This window comes from Callorhinus ursinus, unplaced genomic scaffold (assembly GCF_003265705.2).
Source record: "Callorhinus ursinus isolate GAN/ISIS: 27379988/994484 unplaced genomic scaffold, GSC_fseal_2.0 scaffold13, whole genome shotgun sequence".
Classification (NCBI taxonomy): Eukaryota; Metazoa; Chordata; class Mammalia; order Carnivora; family Otariidae; genus Callorhinus; species Callorhinus ursinus.
In genome coordinates, this window is record NW_027397075.1 from 36,270,915 (window position 1) to 36,295,338 (window position 24,424).

At 37.3% G+C, this 24,424-nt stretch overlaps 1 protein-coding gene across 6 annotated transcripts in view; it reads left to right on the plus strand.

The window, feature by feature from the left end:
- RASAL2 (RAS protein activator like 2) overlaps positions 1-24,424 on the plus strand; it is a 356,954-nt gene that overhangs the window by 278,777 nt on the left and 53,753 nt on the right. For all 6 annotated transcript variants that reach the window (XM_073900062.1, XM_073900061.1, XM_025877489.2 and 3 more), the window contains exon 5: positions 14,896-15,005. In XM_073900062.1, the coding sequence (XP_073756163.1) occupies positions 14,896-15,005 (110 nt within the window). The remainder of the gene's footprint in view (positions 1-14,895; positions 15,006-24,424) is intronic.

The window sequence follows — 24,424 nt, forward strand, 5'->3', positions numbered from 1 at the left end:
TAGTGAGTTGTAGAGGCAGCCATGGGAAGGGAAGAAGCCTGGCTCAACTTCCCTACCCTGGGCCTGGGCATGGCACTTGGGTTTATTGGCTAGGGAAGGGCAACCTGGCAACCAGTGGGCCACCCACATACTGAGTCGTGGGCAGGGGCCCTGGGCACCTGTGAAGATCTGCTCTTGCCCTGGTGCCTGAGGGAGCATAACATTAAATAGCAAATGAAAAACACCAGAGCAGATGGAGAGAGAGACGGCCAGGAAAGCAAAGTTTTTTATTTTAGTACTTTTAATGGCCCTGAGTTCCTGCTTTTTGAACAAGGGCCCTTGTATTTTGCACTGAACCCCTGAAAATGTGTAGCCAGTTCCATCTAGTACAGTAGAGACTTTAACTCATCTCCTGGCCTCCAGTACCTCTGTCCCCACTTTAGCCTTTGCACTGCTGTTCTAACTCTGATCATTACTTGACTGTCCCTTGCTCAGAGTCATTTAGTAGTTCTCTATGGTCCCGTGCCCATGGACATGACCAAATATTATACATTTTATTTCGCTTGCACAGTGAGTTCTTTCCACTCTCCTCTTTCTCTCCCTTCCTTCTTCCCCTCATTTAAATATTTCCAGACCTAGCTTTTCCATCAAAAAGCATCAGTCACCTGCTGAAAGCTTTTGAGTTTGACTCGTGTTTTATAGGGTGATAAAAACCAAAGTTCACTTGGCACAGAGAACCTTTCATTGTCAAGTTTTTGGCTGTCCTTCCAGTTTCATTTCCTAATACCCAATATCCCCATCCCCACCCCCAGATCTCTCAGCCTCCAAACTTAGAGGGTGCTCCATCTTAGTGCTCCATTTTTCCCAAACTTAAGAGTTCTCCAAACAAGTTCCTTCAGCTATATTTGCACATTTCTGCCTAAAAAGGCCGGCCACCTTCTATGCTTCCTAAAAGCATTCTCATCCTTTAAAATTCAGCTCCAGTGTCTCACTACTTCTTCTAGGCAACATTAGCCTTGACCTTCCCTGTCCTTCCATAGGAATGTACATTTATTGGTTATATATAGACCCTTATTGTAGGGTCATTATTTGCATGGTTGCCTTCCCTGGCCTATGATATTCTAGGTGGTGGTCTCCGGAATGGGATGTATATACCTCAGAAGGGTATTCAATATGATCCATCTGAGCTGCAGGAAGAAAATAATAAATACTTGATTTTTTAAATTTCATTCTTTAAATTTTTATGTTATTGAATGTTTTATAATTGTACATTAGAACATTCTTGTATTTTGTAAGTAAACAATTTTAGGAATGCATACCAGCAATATTTTACTCATTTGATACATAGTCAAGACAATTTAGAAATCAGTCTTCTAGAAGATCAGGACTGTATCTTGTTAATCTTATAATTCCAGGACTGACCTTTTCTTTTTTCTAACCTGTTTATGAAAACTCACTTAGTGTATAGGTGACTCATGATTACCTAAGGTATGCCCATTGCAAAGACATTAACCTCTTAAGCCATAACATCTCTGTCATTACTTTAAAATTAATCAACATTGTGAAATTTTTAAGGGTGTATATTAATCTGTTAAGTAAAATAGAATTAAGGGAGGAATGTAGTGAATAGAAGGGAATAATTTTCTTTCTATGGAAGTCCTGTGAGATGAATGATAGAGTAACTAATGAGGACTGTCTTAGTTGGCTTCTTACTCAAGGAATAATTGGATGTATAGGAATATGGTCTGCTCTCAACTCTTTAAAAGTTAAATGAGGAGAAGACAATAGCTCCAGCAGAAGTGAAGGTCAAAACCTGATGATCTGTCCTTAGCTACCTGGGCTCATATCTTATGCAGTCAGTGAGTCCATTGTCACTCAAGAGCTCTTCTCCATTAAAATCGGGTGTCTGCAGTTGGAAAAGACTCTGCACTCTTCTGACCATATGATCTAGGGTCTGTGTTACCTGCCTTTGAATTCTGCCAGAGTATCAGATTTTATATTATTAGCATTTAGGAACTTGTACCTAAACAGGCAAAGGAGTGAGAAGTGCTGTATTTGTTTAATGTAGGTTCAGTTAGTGTCTTACATGTGTGACCAAGAGCAAATTGTCTGACCTACTCTAAGGCCTTTGATGCCTTTCTTATGGTAATGAATACTACCCAGGTATTTTAAGATCCTTGAAGGTTTGCAGGAAAAAAAAAAGCTACTATATACTAAAGATCAATAGGTTAATATTTGGGGCCTAAATTTATAATGAAAAAAAATTTGCAGCATTAGAAACAGTACAGTTAGGAAATAGCTTCTAGAAGTTATATAAATATGCCTAATAAAATCCTTTCCATGATGTGTTTCTCCTTTCCTTCCCCATTTTATTCTATATTTTAAAAAAAAGCCATCCTGATAGACATTAGTAAAGAATAATTATATTGTTTTATTTGTATCTTTTGCTTACTGCCATTTCCATAATATGGGTTTCAGGTGCATTTTGTTTCACCAGAGACAGTAAAAATTTTATTTTTTTAAATAACTACTAGGCTCCAAAGCCCCCCTCCATCTATGATGCTTTTATTCTTAGAGTCCTAGAAATGAGAGATGGGAAACTTCAATTAAATTCATCTAGTCCATCTCCCCTGACAATGAAAAAGTATCTCTCACATTATATTATCTGATGCTTTTTCAGGCTTCCATGTTAACCTCTGGGAGACTGTCCAATAGACTTATAGACCTCAATTTGGGAGAATGTTCTCTTTCTTAGTTTTGACCCATCATTTCTCATTATTTTATCCCTTAAAGCCATTTTTCTTATATTCATACTGAGTGAACTTAAGATCTGCAGTCTCTGCCAGTCATAAGAAAATCAACATACATCTCATTAGCAGGAACTGAGGTGGTCTCCAGAAGTGAATATTCCTGATACTAAACTTTTCCTCTTTAAACACAGATTTAGCTTAATTTTAATAATTTTAAGGAGTTTTTTTCCCTTGAATGTATTAGGTATTTTCACTTTCTTGAATGTATTGGACTTTTCTTAATAATTCAGGTTAATCATTAGCATTCTGCAAGTATGTATTAAGTAACCCACTGTATGCTGAGCATTGAAGAAATACAAAGATGAGCTCAATAATGTTTGCCTTCAGGAGTTAAGACTCAGTGGGGGATATAAAATAGGAGTTAAGACTCACTAGGGGATATGGCATAGGAATAGAACTAATTATTGGTCAAGACAGAGGAAAACAGTAATATAAACAAAAGAGCTTAGATAATCAGAGGCAAGAGACTATAACTCCTATTAGAGAGATCAGGAATGGCTTCCTGAGGAGTTGGCATTTGAAAGAAATAGTGTAGGGACTAATGAGTGGTCATTTGGAAAAAAAAGATATAATTAGATATGTATTTCACACCTCTCATAAACATGAACTCCAAATGGATTAAAGATCTAAATGTAAAATAAAATGAATAAATAAACCATACAAGTACTAGAAGGAAACATTGATAACCTTAATGTAGGAAAAAACTTTTGGTAATGGTTACTGAAAAGCCAGAGGCAAGAATGATTTTAAAAATTGTGTGACGGGGTAGCTGGGTGGCTCAGTCAGTTGGGCATCCAACTCCGTTTTGGTTTGGGGTTGTGGGATCGGCCCCACGCCTGGCTCATGCTCAGGGCAGAGTCTGCTCGGGATTCTCTCTCCCTCTGCCCCTCCCCTAGTGCAAGCGTGCACTCTCTGTCTCTGTAAAATAAGTAAATCTTTTTTTTAAAAAATTGCGTGGCAAAAAAACATCATACCAAAGTTAAAAGACAACAAGGTGAGAGAAAACATTCACAACATATAAAGAACTATTAAAAATTGAGGGACAAATGACCAAAACCCAATAGAAAAACTGGGGGGGGGAAAGCATGAACAGTAATTCCCAAATGCTATAAAAATTGTCCCGAACATATAAGAAGAGTGTTCAAACTCACTTATAATCAGAGAAATGCAAATTAGAACAATATTTTGATACTATTTCACCTTTTAGGCTAGCAAAAACTAGTTTGACAACAAAGTTAGTTGGTGAGATCATGGGAAACAGACACTCGCATACATTGCTGATGGGAATATAAACTAGAGCAACCCTTCTAGAGGGGATTTTGGCAAAGCTACCGATGTGCATTCTTGCTTTTAGCAGTCTACCCTGAAGGTACACATCCATCAGTATGAAAACACAGATGCACAAGGTATTCTTTGCAGGATTGTTTATAATTACAAAATATTGGGAACAACCCAAATGCCCATTCGTAAGAAAGTAATTACATAAACTATGTATGGAAGGAAAGTAGAATAATGGCCTCCAAGATGTCCACATCCTAAGACACAGAATCTATGAATATGTTATTTTACATGGCAAAAGAGACTTTTGCAGATAGGAGTAAGGCTAAAGACCTTGAGGTGAGAAGAGTACCCTAGATTATCTAGGTGGGTTCAATTTAATCACAGGCTTTAACAACAGAACCTTTCAGAAAGGTGCAACATTACTGGCCTTGAAGGTGGAGGAAGGGGACCATAAACCAAGGAGTGTGGGTGGCCTTTGGAGGCTGGAAGAGGCACGAAACAGATTCTCTCCTAGGGCCTTCAGAAAGGAATAAAGCCCTGCAGACACCTTGATGTTAGCCAGGTGAGACCTGTGTTGGACTTCTGACCTACAGAACTGTAAGATAATAGATTTGTACTGTTTAAGCCACCATGTTGTGACAGTCTGTTACAGTAGCAATAGAAAATGAATACGGTGGAAAAACTGGTGAAGTTAGAATTGGGTCTGTAATTTGTTGATATGCTACCCTATGTTCATTTTTCTCATTTTCATAATTTTACTATGGTTATGTAGGATGTTAACGTTAGGGGAAGTTTGGTAAGAGAAAACTGTACTATTTTTCCAAATTTTCTGTAAATCTAAAATTATTTTACATAGAAAGGAAAAAACATCAGGGATTCCTCCCTTCTCAAGTTCCGTCCACTACTGCATCTCACTAACATCTTATCATTTTAAAAAGTTGCCATCTCTCCATGGTATTTGTGAATTTCCAACCAAGCTTTTAACTTCGTGGTTCCCAAACCATATGTCCATGTACGGACTTGTTCACACATTTTTTTAGCAGATTTATTCTTTTTTTTTTAAGATTTTATTTATTTATTTGACAAAGAGAGAGAGAGCAGGAACACAAGCAGGGGGAGTGGGAGAGGGAGAAGCAGGTTTCCCGCAGAGCAGGGGGCCCGATGCGGGGCTCAATCTCAGGACCCCGGGACCATGACCTGAGCCCAAAGCAGACGCTTAACGACTGAGCCACCCAGGTGCCCCTAGCAGATTTATTCTTAATAGACCCAAACTGGAAACAACCCAAATGCCCGTCAGTTGGCAAATGGGTAAACATATTTTGGAATAGCCATATGTGGAATCAAAAGGAACGGACTGCTGATACATGCAATAACATGGATCAATTCCCAAAACAGTGTGCTAAGTGATAAAAGACTCCATTCTGCCTAGTTCCATTTATATAACAGTATGCAAAAGATAAAACTGTAGGGACAAAGCAGATTAGTGGTTTCTAGGGGCTGAGGTGGGAGGAATGGATTGACTGTAAAGTGGCACAAAGAAATGTTTTGGGTGGTAGAAATCTGTCTCTTGGTTGCAGTAGTATATACGTTTGTTAAAACTCATCAAATTGCACACCTAAATATAATGAATTTTCCTTTTGTGAATTATACCTCAATAGACCTAATTTTTTTTTAAAGATACATTTAAAACAAAAGTTGAAGTAAAAGGTTTGAAAAAATTTAACAGGAAAGTAATAATCCAAAGAAATCTGATATAACAGTATTCTGTCAAATGAAAATGAATCTCTTAAGACAAAGAATATTCTTAGGGATAGAAAAGGTGTTTGCCCCCCTCCCCCGCCAACAAATCTTAAAATATCAATATGTTATAACATGCCATATTAAAATAATTTTAATAACATGTATGTATATATATTATAATACATAGTATCTAATATTGTATAACAGATTGATACTAATGATGTATCAATATGTTAATGTGGGTTAGATCTGATTAATGGATATGTGGTTAATGTATTAATGTATGTGCTTTCGTATGTTTTAAAGTTTTGTAATAAATGTTTTACTTTTTTTAATAAAAGAGAATCATTGGGTGATTGTCAAAAATGCAGATCACTGTGCTTCACGCCCAAAGATTGTGATTCATCAGTTCTGGGCTAGAAAAACAATTGTGATTTATTATAGGACCTTCTTTTTTTCCCTTTGATGCTTTAATTTGCCAAAAAACAAAAACAAACAAAAGTCCCCACTGGGGGGAAGTCCCCACACTGGAAGTGCTTGTTAACTGCAAAGCACTTTGCAATGATTTGTTTTGTCGTTATCCTTGTTACCTAGAGTCTCCCTTCCTATTTGGACTTCCAATAACTGGAACATAAACTAAGGAAGTAAAATTTGGTGACTGGAAAGTAGAGTTTAACGTTTCCAGTTACCCTTCCTTTTCCTTCTTCCTTGTTAATTGCCTACAACTGGATTCTAGTGAACATTTTCAGAACATCTGTAGGTTCCTAAGGTCTATTAAAAGAGTAAGGAAGGAAATAATTTATACAGGACATCACCCTTCTCAGGTAATTGCAATCCATAATTCCATGAACTGCTAAAATACACAAATACACAGAAATGAATTTACTAATTAAAACTTAAAAAAGCCAGAGTGAGACCATTCTCACCTGGGTCCTTTCTAGTTGACAAGATAGCATTTTCTTACTGTGAGTCATGTAGTATTTTAAGGAACTGCTCTTAAAATTGCTTAAATCACCTAGATTTCCCTAATCCCTGGTGTGGCCACCGATAAGAAAGAGTCTCACACAGGATGGCCCCGGCCTTGTGTTGCACATCACCCTGCTTCTGTGTGAAAGGTGATGACATGTATCTCCGCCTCCACTTCTTCATGTCTTAAGGGACACAGGCGAGTCAGAGGCTCTCGTTAACGTCCTGGAGGCTTCTGAGAGCCGTTGCCTAGCAGCTGTTTTATTTCAGTTACCAATCAGGCCCTGATAGCCAATTTCAGTCTTTGGGGGTTACTCCAGTTTGTAGGTGGTGAACAACTTTTATCCTTCTCTTACCATTGCCCAAGCTCCAGATTAAGGCAACATTTGGCTTTTCCTTTCACGGGCAGTTGCTAAATTTAAGCCTTATTTTGGCAGAGAAGAGGGAGTACCGACTAATTAAAGTAAGTCATTTTAGTTATGTCATTTGCTTTATGACAATGGAGTTGTTTAAATGATAAGCTTTCTACTATTTTTCAGAATTGTAGCTTTGTAGCAACAGTATTTCCAAGGAGGCCTGGATGAGGTAGGATTTGTTTTGAGGGTTCTATTAGTGTGTTTTCAGATTAGGTTGGTGTCTGAAGTATGAAATCAGTTTATTTGTAGTCTTTTCCTTTGTTTCCACTGATGCTATTGGATTTTAAAGTCAGCATCATTTACTCCTCACATTCACATAAGACATAGATGTCATAACTTGATGTGAAAGAGAGAAGCATTTTCCTCTTGACATCCATCTCTTTCTAAATCTTATATTTGGATTTTTGTCTCATAGTGACTACAGAATCAGTTACATATAAAAGTAATTTCAGTAGGGTTTCAATTTTACTTCAGTTTAATTATATAGGGAAGAGCCCTAGTGGCAAATTTTTCTGAGTCAGATGTCACACTAGTGGGCATTTTGTCTTCTTTTTTACACTCATATTTTCAAATTGTCATAGTGCATTTTTTTCTTTTTGGTGGTATATAATTCTGTAATAAGAAACGTATAGTAATTCAGTACAACACACATGGAGAAAATGCATTATGTTATAGTGCCTAGAGCATTTTGTTTGTTTGTTTTTACCTTTTGTAGGAATATATCTTTATTTTGTATTTTTTAATTTAAATTCAGTTAGCCAACATAGAGTACATCATTAGTTTTTGATGTAGTGTTCAGTGATTCATTAGTTGCATATAACATCCAGTGCTCTTCACATCACGTGCCCCACTTAATGTCCATCACCCAGTTACCCCATCTACCTCCCCTTCCACAACCCTCAGTTTGTTTCCCAGAGTCAAGATTCTGTCATGGTTCGTCTCCCTCTCTGACTTCTTCCCATTCGGTTTTCCCTCCCTTCCCCTGTGATCCTCTGTGCTATTTCTTATATTTCACACATGAGTGAAACCATGTGATAACTGTCTTTCTTTGATTGACTTATTTCACTTAGCATAATGCCCTCCATTTCCATCCATGTTGATGTAAATGGGAAGTATTCATCCTTCCTGATGGCTGAGTAATATTCCATTGTATATATGGACCACATCTTTATCCATTCATCTGTTGAAGGACATCTCGGCTCCTTCCACAGTATTTTGAAGAGGAATGAGTATGTGCAGAACCAGTGTAGTCTAGTGGTTAAAAAGCAAGGGTTCCAGAGTCAGGCTGCCTGGGCTTGAAGTTGTACTCTGCCACTTGGCAGCCGTGTGACCGGGGAAAAGTCAGACATCATCTTTATCCCAACTGTTGGTAGGCGATCTACTATTGATAAAGAAAATGAACGGTTCACATAATGCACATTCTTACTTAAAACCATATTAAATCAGTACACATTTCTATTTTCATAGCTCAAGTTATTTCTCTCGGAAAAACAAATGCTTACTTATTTGTGACTGTTTTGGATGGTCTTGTTACTTGTTGTTGCTTTCCTTAGAAACCAGAGTAAAAGGTAAAGTCCTCACAATGGATCTGCCACTCACCCTGCTACTGGGACCAGCACTTCTACCCATTGGCTCATTTCCCACAACTCTTCCCATTGCTTTCTCCACTCCAGCCACACTGACTTCTTGCCTCTTTCTGAAACATACCAGAAGTTCTGCCTTAAAGCCTTTGCCCAACCCATTCCTGTTGCCTGGAATGCTTTCCCTTCTCATACCTGCAGGCTAACTCACCTCCTTCAAGTCTTTAGTCAGTGTAATCTTTCTCCAAAAGGCCTATCGTGACCACTTTATATTCTCAGCTGTTTACATGGCTCTATTTTTCTATAGAAAATCTACTTGTCTTTTACTAATTTATTATGTTCTTGGTTTATGGTCTGTCTCCTTCCACTAGTATATGAAGCCTAATGAAGGCAAAGATTTGTGTTTGTTTTGTTCACCAATAGCATCTCAAGTGCCTCAAACCAATAAAAGGTGCTCGATAAATACATGAATGAATGAAACTTTTTAAGTATTTTCAGTATACTGGGTTTAAATCCTGACTCCGCATCTATTAACTGTGTGACCTAAAGCAAGTTGCTGAATAGCCATTTTGTGGAGTTGCATCAATTACACAGTATTACGTATTGGAAAGCACCTAGCCAGTGCTTCATATCCAGGAAACCTTCAGTAAATTCACTCATTCAACAAATGTTAATAGAGCACTTATGATGTATCAAGTTTCCCTATAGGCACTGGCGTGCATCACTGAACAGAAGAGCCAAAAATCCCTGCTATTTGTGGAACTTATATCTAGTTTCTTTCCCTTCCTTTGATGTGGTAGTTTCTAAGGGGGAAAATCGTGATTCTACCTCACCTATTCAGTAGTCTCTCCCCCTAGATTCACATTCAGTTAATACTTATAGGGATCCATTTTCCATTATTTTTTTTAAGATTTTATTTATTTACTTGAGAGAGAGAATGAGAGAGAGAGAGAGCACATGAGAGGGAGGAGGGTCAGAGGGACAAGCAGACTCCCCGCTGAGCAGGGAGCCCGATGCGGGACTCGATCCCGGGAGTCCAGGATCATGACCTGAGCCGAAGGCAGTCACTTAACCAACTGAGCCACCCAGGCGCCTTCCATTTTCCATTATTTTAAAAATACTTTTCCATTCAGTTATCTTATTCTTTGGAATGGCCCTAGGAAGAGGATTTTTTATTACTTATTTTACAGGTAAGAAATCCGAAACTTGGAAGTCGTGACTTGTCCAAGGTCATTCAATAGGAGAAATTGGAGCCAGGATTTGATGCCACAGTTTCTGACTCAGAGTTCCCTGCTCTTTCTACACTGGTACTTGCATCAAAAACACCACAATGGCTTTTATTCATTTCACTGCCCATTTTATTTCCCTTCTACAGACACTTATTGAACCCCTACAAATTGCCTGCTATCAGACCTGCCCTGGGAAGGCAAAGATTGTTTAATCCCTGCCCTGAGTTCAGAGTTTAGAGGGAAGGCTGTTGGCACATAAGTGGACATGCAGTGTGCTAAATGTAAGATTAGCTCTATTTGGAATACTCAGGAGCACAGAGGAGGGCCACCTACTCTAGAGTAAGGTGTAGGATGTGTTAAAAAACACTCTAAAAGAGATCATGCCTTAGCTGGGTCTGAAAGGATGACTTAGCCAGGGGCAAGGGAGGGAATATGAGCAGTGGCAGAGATGCATGGTAAATGTAGAAAAATTCAGGCTCTCAGAGTTGTTGGAGGGTAAAGCATGAAGCAGGGAATGGCCAGGAATCAGGCTAGAATATTTAGTAGCTACCAGGTGATACCATATCCTACAGGCAGAACTCTTACCAGGTCCCCTCTTTTAGGGACTGTTAGGTCAGTTATCCATCCTTGGTCCAATAAGCTATAGTCAGGGCAGAATTACTTGGTGCAAAGGATAGTGATCTGTTCATAAGGAATTGCTCAGAAGGGACAGTGGGCAAGTGGGCATGCCTTAAACTCTGAGGTTTCCTAGTGGGGGTAATGTCACTGGAAGGCTGGCTCGCTGCATAGTTGGTCCAGGACAGAGGCATAGTAGAAGCTAAGGCTAGCTTGGAGATAGTTTTCAGTGGCATCATCTGTTCAGTTATGTGGTCTTCCTGAACACGTGGGAGACCACATGGCCGAATAGACTGATGCCAGATCAGCCTTTATAGCCTAAGCTAAACAATATTCTCAGGTGAGAACCATGTTTCAGTTTTATCAAGGAGATAAAAACAGAATTTTTTTGTAGATTCTACTACCTCTGTGAAATATTACTGACCACTCTGGGCTATCTTAAACTTTCCCTTATCTATATTCCCAGAACAACTGTAATTTTACATATATATTGAGTGCTTACTAAAGTTTAGACACTATGGTAGATGTTAAGATAGATACAGCATTACACCTTCCCTCAAAAGTTTAAGGGCCCATGGGAGCAATAAGTATGCATTAGTAGGTGGACAAACCACTTTCCCAACCTTATTTTTCGCTACTTCTAATCATATACGAGCCAGACTAAGTCTGCTTAATGGATACCTATTGTGTTCTTATCTCTATGACATTTCTCAAGCTTTGGTCCATACAGTACCCTGGCTCCCTAGCAGCTCCAAATCCAAATCCTGTCTACCCACTGGGACCTACCATATTCCATTTCTTCCATATAACTTCCTCTTATTTCTCCAGATGATGTAACCTTGTCTTTTTCTGAAATCCTGAAATTAGTTCCTATATACCTCTCTAAAATAATACCGTATTATCAGTCCTAAGATGCACATTTTTTTTCACATTTTAACATCCCTGTAAGTTACTCTTTTAAGATACTCTGTCATCAACATTCTTGAAAGGATTTCAGAATGATATTCTGTGGAAAAACATGAACAACTCCAAGTCAAAAAGTAGTTCAGAAGAAAGAAACATTAGGAATACCTTAACCAATTTATTTTGCATATATCCTTTTTTATGTGTACACTATGCTATATATGACAAAACCTGCCCAAGTAAGTCTTTTAAAAACTTCTTTAGTACAAAATAAAAATTTTAAGCGATAAAGCATTGTGTTATAGTTTAATTCGCAGCTTTTTTCTTAGTGTACATAAAATAATAGCATGACTTACCATCAGTGTTGTCCTAGATTCAAAGAAATATATTTTGTGATTAAATATGCCAGACATTAAGAACACTTATGTCCCTAATTGTGTCATATATAATTATATTTAGTTTCCAAATCCCATATTAAACTGTAAGCTCCTTGGGGGCAGAGTTTGTGTTTGCTTTATCTTTGATTCCCTTACAATACCTGGTATAGTGCTTTACAACAAATAGACATAAAACAAATATTTATTAAATAAATGGATTAGAACAAGAAAGTATTATATAGTAAGTTCTGCAAAAAGTCAAGTACTGCATGAGTGAACATCTACTAGTACATTCTCAGTTAACTGCTTAACTGTATTTTTGCTAGAAATATATTTATATATGATATTTGGGCAGGTCCTTGAGTGAAATCTCAACTTAGGTGAGTGGTTTTGGAACCAACTATAAACAGTCCAAGTAGCATTCCATAAACTTGGGTCTGGTTTGCTGACTACATTTATGAGCAAATGGTGACTCATTCTGATTGAATCATAGTAAGTAGTAAATAAAACCTTTGCCTTGGAGAACAGATGACAGTGACTTTCCCTAGCATGCTCAGATTGGACGGGAGACCAGATAAATGCCTGTCTCTAAGAAATACAGTACTTTAGGGGAGCCCAGTTGACTCAGCCGGTAAAGCATGCAACTCTTGATCTTGGAGTTGTAGGTTCAAGCCCCACGTTGGGTATAGAGATTACTTAAAAATAAAATCTTAACAAAAAGAGAGAGAAGAAAAGAAATGTACTACGACATGGATGGAACTAGAGGGTATTCTGCTGAGCGCAATAAGTCAGAGAAAGACAAATACCATATGATTTCACTCATATGTATAATTTAAGAAACAAAACAGCTGAACATAGGGGAAGGGAAGCAAAAATAAAATAGGATAAAAGCAGAGAGGGAGGCAAACCACAAGAGACTCTTAACTATAGGCAACAAACTGAGGGTTGCTGGAGTGGGGGTGGGGGGGATGAGGTAACTGGGTGATGGGCATTAAGGAGGGCACATGATGTAATGAGCACTGGGTGTTGTATGCAACCAATGAATCACTAAATTCTACCCCTGAAACTAATAATACACTATATGTTAAATAAGTTGAACTTAAATAAAAAAATTCTAAAAACAAAACCAAAAAGAAATGTAGTACTTCAAAAAACAGTTTTTGTTTTCTTGTTTTCTTCCCTCCAGTCGCTCTCTATGCACCTATAATAAAAAACAGCCTAGGGAATTATGTCTATGTGGTACTTTCTAGGAGTCTTTACACTTATTCTTGAGCTACAGGAATAACAAGAAATAACATAAGCATTTTTTTTCCAGTCAGCTAAATAGTTTTACTTCTGATTCAAGTAAGTTTGTTTCCATTTTTCTCAAATGAAAGGAGCAGTGCATTCTGTGTGTTTGCAAAATACTTGGCATGGGGCTGTGGTAGTCCACATTACTGTTCACCAGATATTCCCAGTTTTCTTTCTGGATATACAATTGTATATCCTTTCCCTGGGGAAATCCCATGTGGTCATGTGACTTTTTGTCCAATGAAATGAGACCAGAAGTGACATAAAGGTTTAAGAACTAGTACATAACTTGCCACATTTCCTTTCTCTTCTGAAGCAACTTTAGATGCGCAGAGGAGGAGCCTCATTTAGCCTAAGTCCCTAAGTGAGAGTAGCACAGAGCCAAGCCCCCATTTCCCTTAGTTGATCGGCTCATAGATAAATGTGGAACATGTTTTGTGCTACTAAGATACTGAGATGATTAGATAAACATAACCCAGTGTATCTTGATTAGTCTTCACCCAAAACAGTGGGCTTTGGTGATAACTAAAAGAATATAGAAGATTTGACGTGCTGATCTTGACCCAGTATTTCTTTTTCTTCCTTATGGAAATGTTTATTGAATATAGCTTTTATAAGATAATATTCATCTCAAGGTGATTAGAAAGAGTAATTTTCCCAGCATCATAATACTTTTCTTTGAATTAGAGTTTTTTCTCAAGACATTTTGATATGCTTCCATAAGATGTCCTTTCATCTGCCAACAATAGAATTGTTACTTGAAAGCAGTGACTGTCATCATTCATGCGCACATTTATTCCATTATTCAACACACTTTTATCGGATGCTCATTGTTTACCAGGTGCTAAGACTAGGAAATGTTTAAGGAGCTCTAGATAGTTTAATGGAAGTGGTAGGAGGCAAGCAAGGGCCAAAAACTATAAACTACTTTGTTCTTCTGAAGTCTAGATGTTTCAATAGTTTCATAAATGATACCTATTTCAAGATAGTTTAGCTACATTAAAACTTAAGTTTACAAATAACATATCCAAAGTGATATAGACCAAATTTTAATGCTTTTGAGACTACCAGCACATTACCTTATACTAATTACATAATTCTTTTTTGTTCGAGGAATTTTTATAGGGGTGTCGTAGGGTTTTTTCTGTTTTTATTTTTGAGTTTTGGTGGTTTTTTGTGGGGGGGGGAGCTCTTATAATAAAGCTTCTCTTCTCACAGTATAGTCTTTAAAATTCCTCTAATGCACTAAGTACCTTTTCACCTCAGGACCCTTGCTCATGCTATTCTCATTTCCTTTTCTCCCTTAATTTAGTTCAGGAAACTACCTACTGGATGCCCTTTTCTATCGAAACTTCTTCATAGAAAGGAATATGTTTTTCTGTTACATTGTTGTGTTTTTAAAACTCTATTATCAGAGTTAGAAGTTTCTCTACCATAGCTGGTATAGAAAATGTTTAAGAAATAAGTTAAGTGTTATCAAAAAGTTGAATTATCCCAGTTATCCTAGAAGAAAAAAAATTTTTCATCACATTACCAGGTGGCCTCAAGCAACTATTATTTATAAATTAAAAAATTAAAAGCTGGATTCTTGTTTTGGTCTTCATTATCAAAATCTTAATATCTTTTCCAGCGGTGGTGCAGAGGAGTAAGGAGACAGCAAAGTGCTCTTTTGGTTTTCTCTTCCATCACCTTCTGCCTTTTCATTCTAGGGGTTCTTCAGCAAGCGCCTGAAAGGCTCCATCAAGAGGACCAAAAGCCAATCAAAACTTGACAGAAACACTAGTTTTCGGCTTCCATCCCTTCGTAACGCAGATGACAGGTAGGAGTAAACTTGCTTAAAACAGGGAAAGCAGTTTTGTTGTTTGTTTTTGTTTTTGTTTTTGTTTTAAACAGGGAAAGCAGTTCTACAGTGGGTTTTGATAAGGCATTTTTGGTCATCTCTCACTTCGCATCAATGACAATGGAAAGATCCAATACTAAATTCACTTTTTTTTTTTTTTTTTGTCTTGTTCACATTGAGGCAAGGTACAAAGTGTTGGCTCAAATGCCCAGGCAGTTTAAGAATCTTACAATATTGGAAGGTAAGAACTAATTTAAGTGCTGTTTCTATAGAATCAAATCCTAGTGGTCAGAGATGTCTTTCTTTTGTAGAATGACTGTAGGATGATGATGACAATAGCAAACATGTCTTGAGCACTGCACTAGATGCTTTATATACATTATCTTGTTTAATCTTCATAGTAACCCTATAAGATAAATATTATTATCGCCATTTGTAAATGAAGAATCCGAGGCACAGAGAGATTAAATAATCTTGCCCAAGGTCATACAGCTTAGTAAATAGCAAAAATGGTATTTGAACTTGAGCAATTTTAAGTCCATGCTGTTCACTGCTCCATTGTTCTTTGTGTACAGCATATGGAATCAGTTGTATTGGTTTGCAGTCACATCTAGAAAACATGTATGAAAGGAAGATTTTGATTATTAGGACTATCAGCTTGAGTAACCCTCAAATGTGTAGCTCATTAAGGATAACAACCTTGTAAAATCATTGAATGTTTTTAGAACACATTTTTAATACTTCGTATCTCCATATTGTTCAAAATTTAGGAAATGGTACTTGCTGTATTATGACACATCACTAACATTTACTGAGTGCTTACTGTTTGCCAAGCATTTTTAATGTAGTCTCTCATGTGCTGCAACCCTAGATATGGTTATTACTCTCATTTTACAGATGAGGAACTAAGACAAAAGAAATTGAAAAACTTGCCCAAGGTCACACAGCTAGTGGGTGGTAGACCTTGGATTTGAAGTTCTGTCTGCCCTTCATATTTGATACTCTTATTTATACTGGATTTTTTTTTTCTTTTAGTAAGTCCATTATTTTCAGCTATCTACATAACAAGCAAATATAGATTACAGCCTCTGTAATGGCACATTATAGATTTGCAAGGCAGAGAATTCCTCTCCTTTTTTAATGGATGAAATAACTTGTCCTCCATACTTAGTTGATGAGACAGTATACTGCTTTATCAGCGATTCTTATCCCTGAACCACTTTAGAGGTGCTCTGTGAAATTTGCAAGTCTGTCCAATTTGCCATGTAGTTGTGTTGTTAATTATCTCTTTTATACCTCTTTGTTTTAAAGTAATCATTAAAAAGCTGATTGTTTTTCTAAGAATTAAAAACATTTTAAAGTCTCAATAAAATGGAATGACAAATTTTTTCAAAATACTGGTTTTTAAGAACAAGAACATTGCACAATCTCTGAAACACTCCCAGTTCAGTAGCCACTTTCTTAAACTCTGCAGCATCGTTGTGTATGTTTGGGTGACAAGGAAATAGTTTTTATAGGAGTACTTTATTTTTTAAATTTGTACTAAATATCACTTTCATAATTTCAAATTACTCCCTCCTCTTCCATTTTGCTTTAGGTAGCCTAAAGGAATGCTTAGATTGAATTACCACTAGATTGTATTCTCCTAGAGTCTCCTATATTGCTATTATATAGCTAGTGCACTTTTATTTAGCTTTTCCAATGACCTAAATTCATTATGTGTGCTTTCCATGCAGTTCTGCTTCAATCAATAGTATCTTTGTATCTCAAATACAGCATAATAAGAAGGTGCCAGTAAATCTCAAATATTTATATTTTTCAAATCCATTTGAATTATAGAAGTTTCTTATATAGAAAGTTTTCAAAAACTTTATTCTTCCCATAAAGGGATATACTCACTAGAGTTTGAATATATAATGTTTTTTTTTAAATAGGCTCTCTTGCCTTCAGATCATCTGAAGATGCATATAAATAGAACTAAGGTACAAGATATTAGTCAACTGAGTTCTTTGAATCAGTATCCTTATAGGTGAGACCAAAGATTTTTTTCAAAGACTGTGGTTTTCTTGGGTTATATGCATTGATTGCCCAAGTCAGGCCATTTCTTCCAAAATGGTATATAGTGTCTAAATCTCAGTAGCAAAACATTTCTGTTCTTATATCAAATCCATAGAAACTCTAGGCAGACCTAGTAAGCAACCCTTTTTTTCGGTTTTTAAATTATACAGTAAAATACATATGTCTTTGTTTTAAAAAGTTTCAGTACAAGGGCACCTGGGTGGCTCAGATGGAGCCCAGCGCTGGGCTCAGCACTCAGCAGGGAGTCTGCTTGAAATTCTCTCTCTCTCTCTCTTCTGTCCCTCTGCCACTCCCCTGCTTGTGTGTGTGCACAGGCTTGTGTGCACTATCACTGTTTCTCAAAAACAAATAAAATCTTTAAAAAAAATAAGTTTCAGTACATAAGTACAGATCAAAAAGCTGAAGTCCCCGTTCACCCTGCCCATCTTTCCATATACATAACCTCATTAGCAGTTTGTATATTTTCACACCTCTTTAAAAATCCATACATAAATGCACACATATATATGTTTTGCTTATTTTCATATAAGTAAAATCATATTACACATATTACTGTGTGATTTACTTTTTAATACAAATATTTTGGACAACTTTTATGTCAGTATATGTAAATCTCCATTGTTTTAACAGCTGCCTTCTTGGTATGCTATAGTTTTTTGTAACATATTCCATTTCTGTGATGGATATTTTAATTGTTTCCCCCTTTGGGGCACAAACTAGAGATGTAGTGGACATTTCTGAACATATACCTTTTTTGTCCTTATGTGATTGAGTCAGATTTGTGAAGTAAAACTATGCGCATTATCAAATTATCCTTCAAAAAAGCTGTAGTAATTACCATTTCCACCAACAGAGTAGGATTATTTTTATCTTCTGGAGCCGGACAAGAGGCTTGAACTCACAACCCTGAAATCAAGACCTGAGCTAAGATCAAGAGTAGGAGGCTTAACCAACTGAGCCACCCAGGCACCCCATGGATTACTTTTATCTTTTAAATAACATTTTACATTGTATCAATATGATGGAATAAATACTAATAATAAACATCTATATAGTATTTACTATGTGCCAGACACTGTTCTAAACATTTTATATAAACTAACTCTAATCATTACAACAAATCCTATGGGGTAGTTACTGTATTGACCTCATTTTGAGGATGAGGAAACAGAGACACAGAAATAAATAAATTGTACAAGGTTAGAAAATGGCAGACCTGTGGTTCAAATCCAAGAAGTCTGGCTCTAGAATCTACATTCTTCAACTTTATGCTCTATTGCCTCTCAAAAAAAGATGCAGGGAGACGCATTTTTTTGTTTTGTGGTTCCCTAATGTCTAATAAGTTGAACATCTTTTCACTTCTTCTATGACTTATTTATTGCTTTGCCCATTTTTCTGTTGAGCTGTTTTGTCCTTTTTTTCCTGATTTGGAGTAGTGCTTTATTATTACTAGGGATTGTAAGCCACTATTATGCATGTTGCTAAAATTTTCTCCCAATCTGTTTCTTGTCTTTTAAAAATCATGTCTCTAGGGGTGCCTGGGTGGCTCAGTCACTGAAGCATCCAACTCTTGATTTCGGCTCAGGTCATAATCTCTGGGTCATGAGATCAAGCCCCATGTCGGGCTACACGCTCAGTGGGGAGTCTGCTTGTCCCTCTCCCTCTGCTCCTTCCACCTGCACGTGCGTGCATGCGCACACGCACACGCACACACACACTCTCTATCTTTCTCTCATAAATAAATAATAAAAAATTAAAATCGTGTCAGTAAATTATATAGAAGTGTTAGATTTTCATTTGGTCTAATATGCCAATCTTTTTCTTTGTGACCTACCTCAACAAATTTGACCAGAACACAAAAGAGTTCAGAGATCTGTTTCTCATTACAGTTCTCATTATGATCCTGTGCAAATCACTTCATCTCTCCCCACTTCAAGACGAAGAGAGATTCTATCTTGAAGTATCAGAGAATAATGCAGTAGTGATCATGATAGGAATTCTTAAAGGTTTTCGATAACCACAAAACTTATCTGCACTCATAGCATTTTAAAAAGGTAAAATTTTCTCATGAGGTCTGAGTTACTACTTTAAGATGACTGAGACACAGTTTTAAATGAGTTTTACTAAATATGATCAGTAAGCTTTTCTGTGCAAAATACAGTAGGGTATTTTAACATGCAGACTTGACTGATCAGAAAGACCCTCGCAGCTCCAGGTTTGTCTAGCCAGTGATCTACTGGTCATAAACTCTGCTATAAGACTGTGGTAGAATTTGGATACCCATGTTGCTTTTTGGGTCCATTTATAGTAATCCTTAAACTCAGAATTTCCTTTATGAAATTGTGGGGCACAGGCATAAGAAGTAAAGCTTTTGCCAATTAATATTTCTAGAAACCAAATTTCTTGATAGACAGTAACATATGTGTGATGGTTAGGTACACTCCAGAAACCTATGTGCTACAAAGGAATGTAGAGAACTAAAGACATGGCCCCTGACCTCAGGAGAGTCCAGTAAAAGAAGTCAGTGTCCAGGAGAAGATGGCACAGGTGGGCCGAGATGACTTCCTGCTGGATAGTCAGGAAACAGCCTTACAGGGCAGTGGCCCATGAGTAGAACAGGTGTCATTTGAACTTAGAAACAGATACAGGGAGAGAGCTTTTCTCAGAATACAAATAATGAGCAAAAACAGATTATAGGAAATGATGGAGCTTAAAGAGAAATTCTGAATAGTTCATGGTATATAAAGCAGAAAGATAGGAAATAAGATTGGAAAGGTAAAATTCAGTTTTGAAGTTGGTAGGTAAAAAGCTTCTGCTTTTTTTGTCTTAAAAGTTACTCAGTATAAGAAACAGAAATATGAACTCCATCTTTGATGAAACGAGGAGAAAGCTGAATGATAGATTACTTAAAATTAGGGGACAATCAGACTAGTTGCCTACAGAATGAAATTCTGAGAAGTATATCACTTAGATTTCACATTGGCTGGTAGTTAACAGATAACTCCAAATAGTAATGGCTTAAACAAGTAAAATTATTTCTTCCTCACCTAAAAGAAATCTGAAGGTGGGTAGTCCAGGGCTAAGGGACCCAGGCTCTTTGTGAGCTTTTTCCTCTCCCATCCTTAGGGTCTTCAAGGATCTCTTTATGGATACAGTATAGCTACTAAAGCTTCAGCCATAGCACCCATGTTTCAGGTATCATAAAAGGGCACGTGTCTTCCAGCTAAGTGTTTTCCCTTTAAAGCCATTTCCCTGAAACCCCATCCAGTGACTTCTGTTGTGTCTCATTACCATCTCTTTCTGCAAGAGAGGCTGGAAAATGTTATACCTGGGTACATCATTTCCCCCCAGTAATGCCAGAGTCTGTTATTAAGGAAGGAGGGAGGGATGGACATTTGAAAGAAAACTAACAGTCTGTAACAAAAGAATGAGGTTGATTTACCCAGCCATCTCCAGAATTCTGCAATGATTCAGCTCCCACCCAGCTCTAGAAGGCCAGCAATCAGGCTTACATTTATCACATAGCAAATTTGAGAAACTGAACCAACCCAGGTAAAAAGACCTACAGACAGCAACATTTGTGTTTGCCTCTTACAATCCTCTATGGTAATTCCACTCCTAAGTATATCCAAGAGAAATGAAAACATATGTCACCGCAAAAACTTGTACATGAGTATTCATAGCAACATTATTCCTAATAGCCAAAAAGTGGTTATGATCCAAATGTCCATCAGCTGATCAGTGGATATACAAAACATGATATATCCGGGCCCCTGGGTGGCTCAGTTGGTTAGGCGACTGCCTTCGGCTCAGGTCATGATCCTGGATTCCCGGGATCAAGTCCCGCATCGGGCTCCCTGCTCAGCAGGGGGTCTGGTTCTCCCTCTGACCCTCTTCCCTCTCGTGCTCTCTGTCTCTCATTCTCTCTCTCTCAAATAAATAAATAAAATCTTTAAAAAAATAAATAAAATAAAATAAAACATGATATATCCATACAACGCATTACAGTTGACCCTTGAACTCAACACAGGGGTTAAGTGTGCTGACCATCCCCTCCCATCCCTGAAACAGTCGAAAATCCATATATAATTTTTGACTCCCCAAAAACCTAACTGCTAATAGCCCACTGTTGACCAGAATCCTTACGGGTAACATAAACAGTCAATTAACACATATTTTGTATGTTATATATTATATCCTGTATTCTTATAATACAGTTAGCTAGAGAAAAGAAAATGTTATTAAGAAGATCCTAAAGAGGCGCCTGGGTAGCTCAGTCATTAGGTGTCTGCCTCCAGCTCAGGTCATGATCCCAGGGTCCTGGGATCGAGCCCCACATCGGGCTCCCTGCTCCGTGGGAAGCCTGCTTCTCCCTCTCCCACTCCCCCTGCTTGTGTTCCCTCTCTAGCTGTGTCTCTCTCTGTCAAATAAATAAAATCCTTAAAAAAAAAAAATCCCAAGGAAGAGAAAATATATTTACAGTACTGTACTGTATTTACTGAAAAAGAATCCACTTTAAGTGGACCTGCACAGTTCAGACCTGCATTGTTCAAGGCCAAATGTATTATTCAGCCATAAAAAGGAATGAAGTACTGAAACATGCTACAACATGGATAAATCTTGAAAACTTTATGCTGAGTGAAAAAGACCATCACAAAAGACCATATTTTGTATGATTCCATTTATATGAAATGTCCAGAATAAGCAAATCTATAGAGACAGTAGATTAAATGGTTGCCAGAGGCTGGGGATATAAGGTAGGGGGAGTCACGAATGAGGAATGACTGTTAATGGGCATGAGACTTCTTTTTGGAGCAATGAAAATATTTTAAGCTTAGATTGTGGTGACAATTGCACAAATTTGAATATACTGAAAACTATACTTTAAATGGATAGATTTTATGGTGTGTGAATCATATCTCAACCTCAATAAAAATGTTAAATTAAAAAAAAAAACAGCTGGCCAGGAAATACTCTACAGTGAAGCTCATTAGTCTATAAGCTCTGTTCCAGTGCACAAAAATCCCATCGTGTTTTTTAAGTGCTTTTTTTTTTATTTTTAAAATATAAACAGATAACCAAGAATCTCCAGATATTGGAGGAAAGTCTCCAACATAAAAGAGAGCAAAACAAATAAATAGGAGGGAGAAAAAAACAACCCAGGAGAAACAGAAACACTGCACAGAGCCAAAAACAACTGTAAAGTATAACATTTTCTCTTTTCTTTTTTTTTTTAAAAGATTTTATTTATTTATTTGACAGAGAGAGACACAGCGAGAGAGGGAACACAAGTGAGGGAGTGGGAGAGGGAGAAGCAGGCTTCCCGCTGAGCAGGGAGCCCGATGCGGGGCTTGATCCCAGAACCCCGGGGTCATGACCTGAGCTGAAGTCAGACGCTTAATGACTGAGCTACCCAGGTGCCCCTAAAGCATAATATTTTCAAAAGATAAGATTGTACATCTATGAAACAGTAACAAGATGATACAAGAAAAGGAACATCAAACAAGAAAGAGAGCTTAGGAATTAAAAAGATAAAAGCTCAAGTCAAGTCACTGTCCCAGAAAGTAGAACAGAAATTGAGAAAAGCAACCCAGAAGATTCTAGGAAAAGAGAACATAGAAAAACTTCGGAGAGGAAATTGTCAAAGAAACAATACAAGAAAATGTCTCAAAAAAAAAGAAAACATAAATGTCCAGGTTAGAAAGGCTATCAAATTCCCAGCACAGTGAATGAAAAAAGACAAAAGACCCCCCCACCCCAACACAAACACACACACATCAATTCACATCATCAAGAAATATCAGATCACCAAGACAAAAAAAAATCTTAAAAGCTTCTGGAAAGAAAAAGATAGGTTACATGCAGAGGAAGAGTGGGAGGATCACATTGTGATTCTCGTAGAAATATTGAAAACTGGAAGTTGATGGAGAAACGTCTTTAAAATTCTGAGTGAAAATTATTTTCAACCTAATATTCCTTATACAGGGAAGTCCTTAAATGTCAGTCACACTGAGGAGTTTGGATTTTATCATATAAGCAGTGGAGAGCCTTTAAACACTTTTGAGCAAGGAAATGACCTAATCAGAATTGTGCCATGTATAGATTAATCCAGGAATGGAATTTCAAATGACTTGGTGTGCAGATACTAAGTTTGGGAAACCAGTTAGCAAAGAGCTATTGTAGGAAATAGTGAAGGCTGTAAGGAGGATAGTGACACTGGGAATGAAGAGGCAGAGTCAAGATAGGAGGAACATTTTAGAGGTGAAATCAATAGGATGTCACAAAGTCATCATAGTTCCAAAGCCATCTAATCAGATAAAAGCCAGTAAAGTGATTTCCTAGAATCAATATTGGCAACATTTTCAAATTAAAGCCATGTCATGTGGAAGGGTGTGGGACAGGAGAAGACTGATATTTATACCTTTCATTCAAATGCATTTTTAACAGGTTTAAAAAATGAGGAAATGCTGAAGAACAGTGGTCATACTACATGACCAGACATTCCAAGGTTCCACCTGTCTAGGGGTTGGCCAACCTTGCTCTGGAAACGCCACTTAAATTGTCTTGAAGTAAAGATAAACACATGGAGTAAATTTTCTTAACCCCTTCACACATCCCTCAAAAACCTTCACAGTGATGTCCTCAATTCTGAGGCCCACTGACAAAGCATGGTTTTAAAGCAGTTGGTTTGTTCATTGTCAGGAGATACCTAAAAGTTAAGTGTGGTGTTCATTTGTAGCGAAAATTTGGGGACAATATACTGAGCTTCTTGAGTTTCTCCTAATTAGAACTAATTTTTTAACTTTGAATTTATATGTTCACAAGAAATTGTAAAAATAGTATGTAGAGTCTTGTAAACCCCTCCCCCAACTCCCCCCCAGTAGCTGTATCTTACAACTGTACTATAATTATCAAAGCCAGATAATTGATCTGGGTACAGTACTATTAATTGGACTACAGACTTTACTCAGTTTTCACCAATTTTCATATGCTCTGAATAGTTCTATGCAATTTCATCCTATGTATAGATTTGTGTAATCACCACCACAATCAAGATATAGAATTGTTCCATTACCAGAAAAGAACTCCTTCTGCCCCTTCACAGTCATACCCGCCTCCCCACAACCATCCCTGTCCTCTAGCAACCACTAATTTGTTTTCCATCTCTATAGTTTTGCTATTTCAAGAATGTTATATAAATGGAATCATATAGCATATAACCAATTAAGATTGCTCTTTTTTCAGTGCATAGGATGCCCTTGAAATCCACCCAAGTTGTTGCCTCTATCAATAGTTTGCTCCTTGTTATTGCTGAGTAG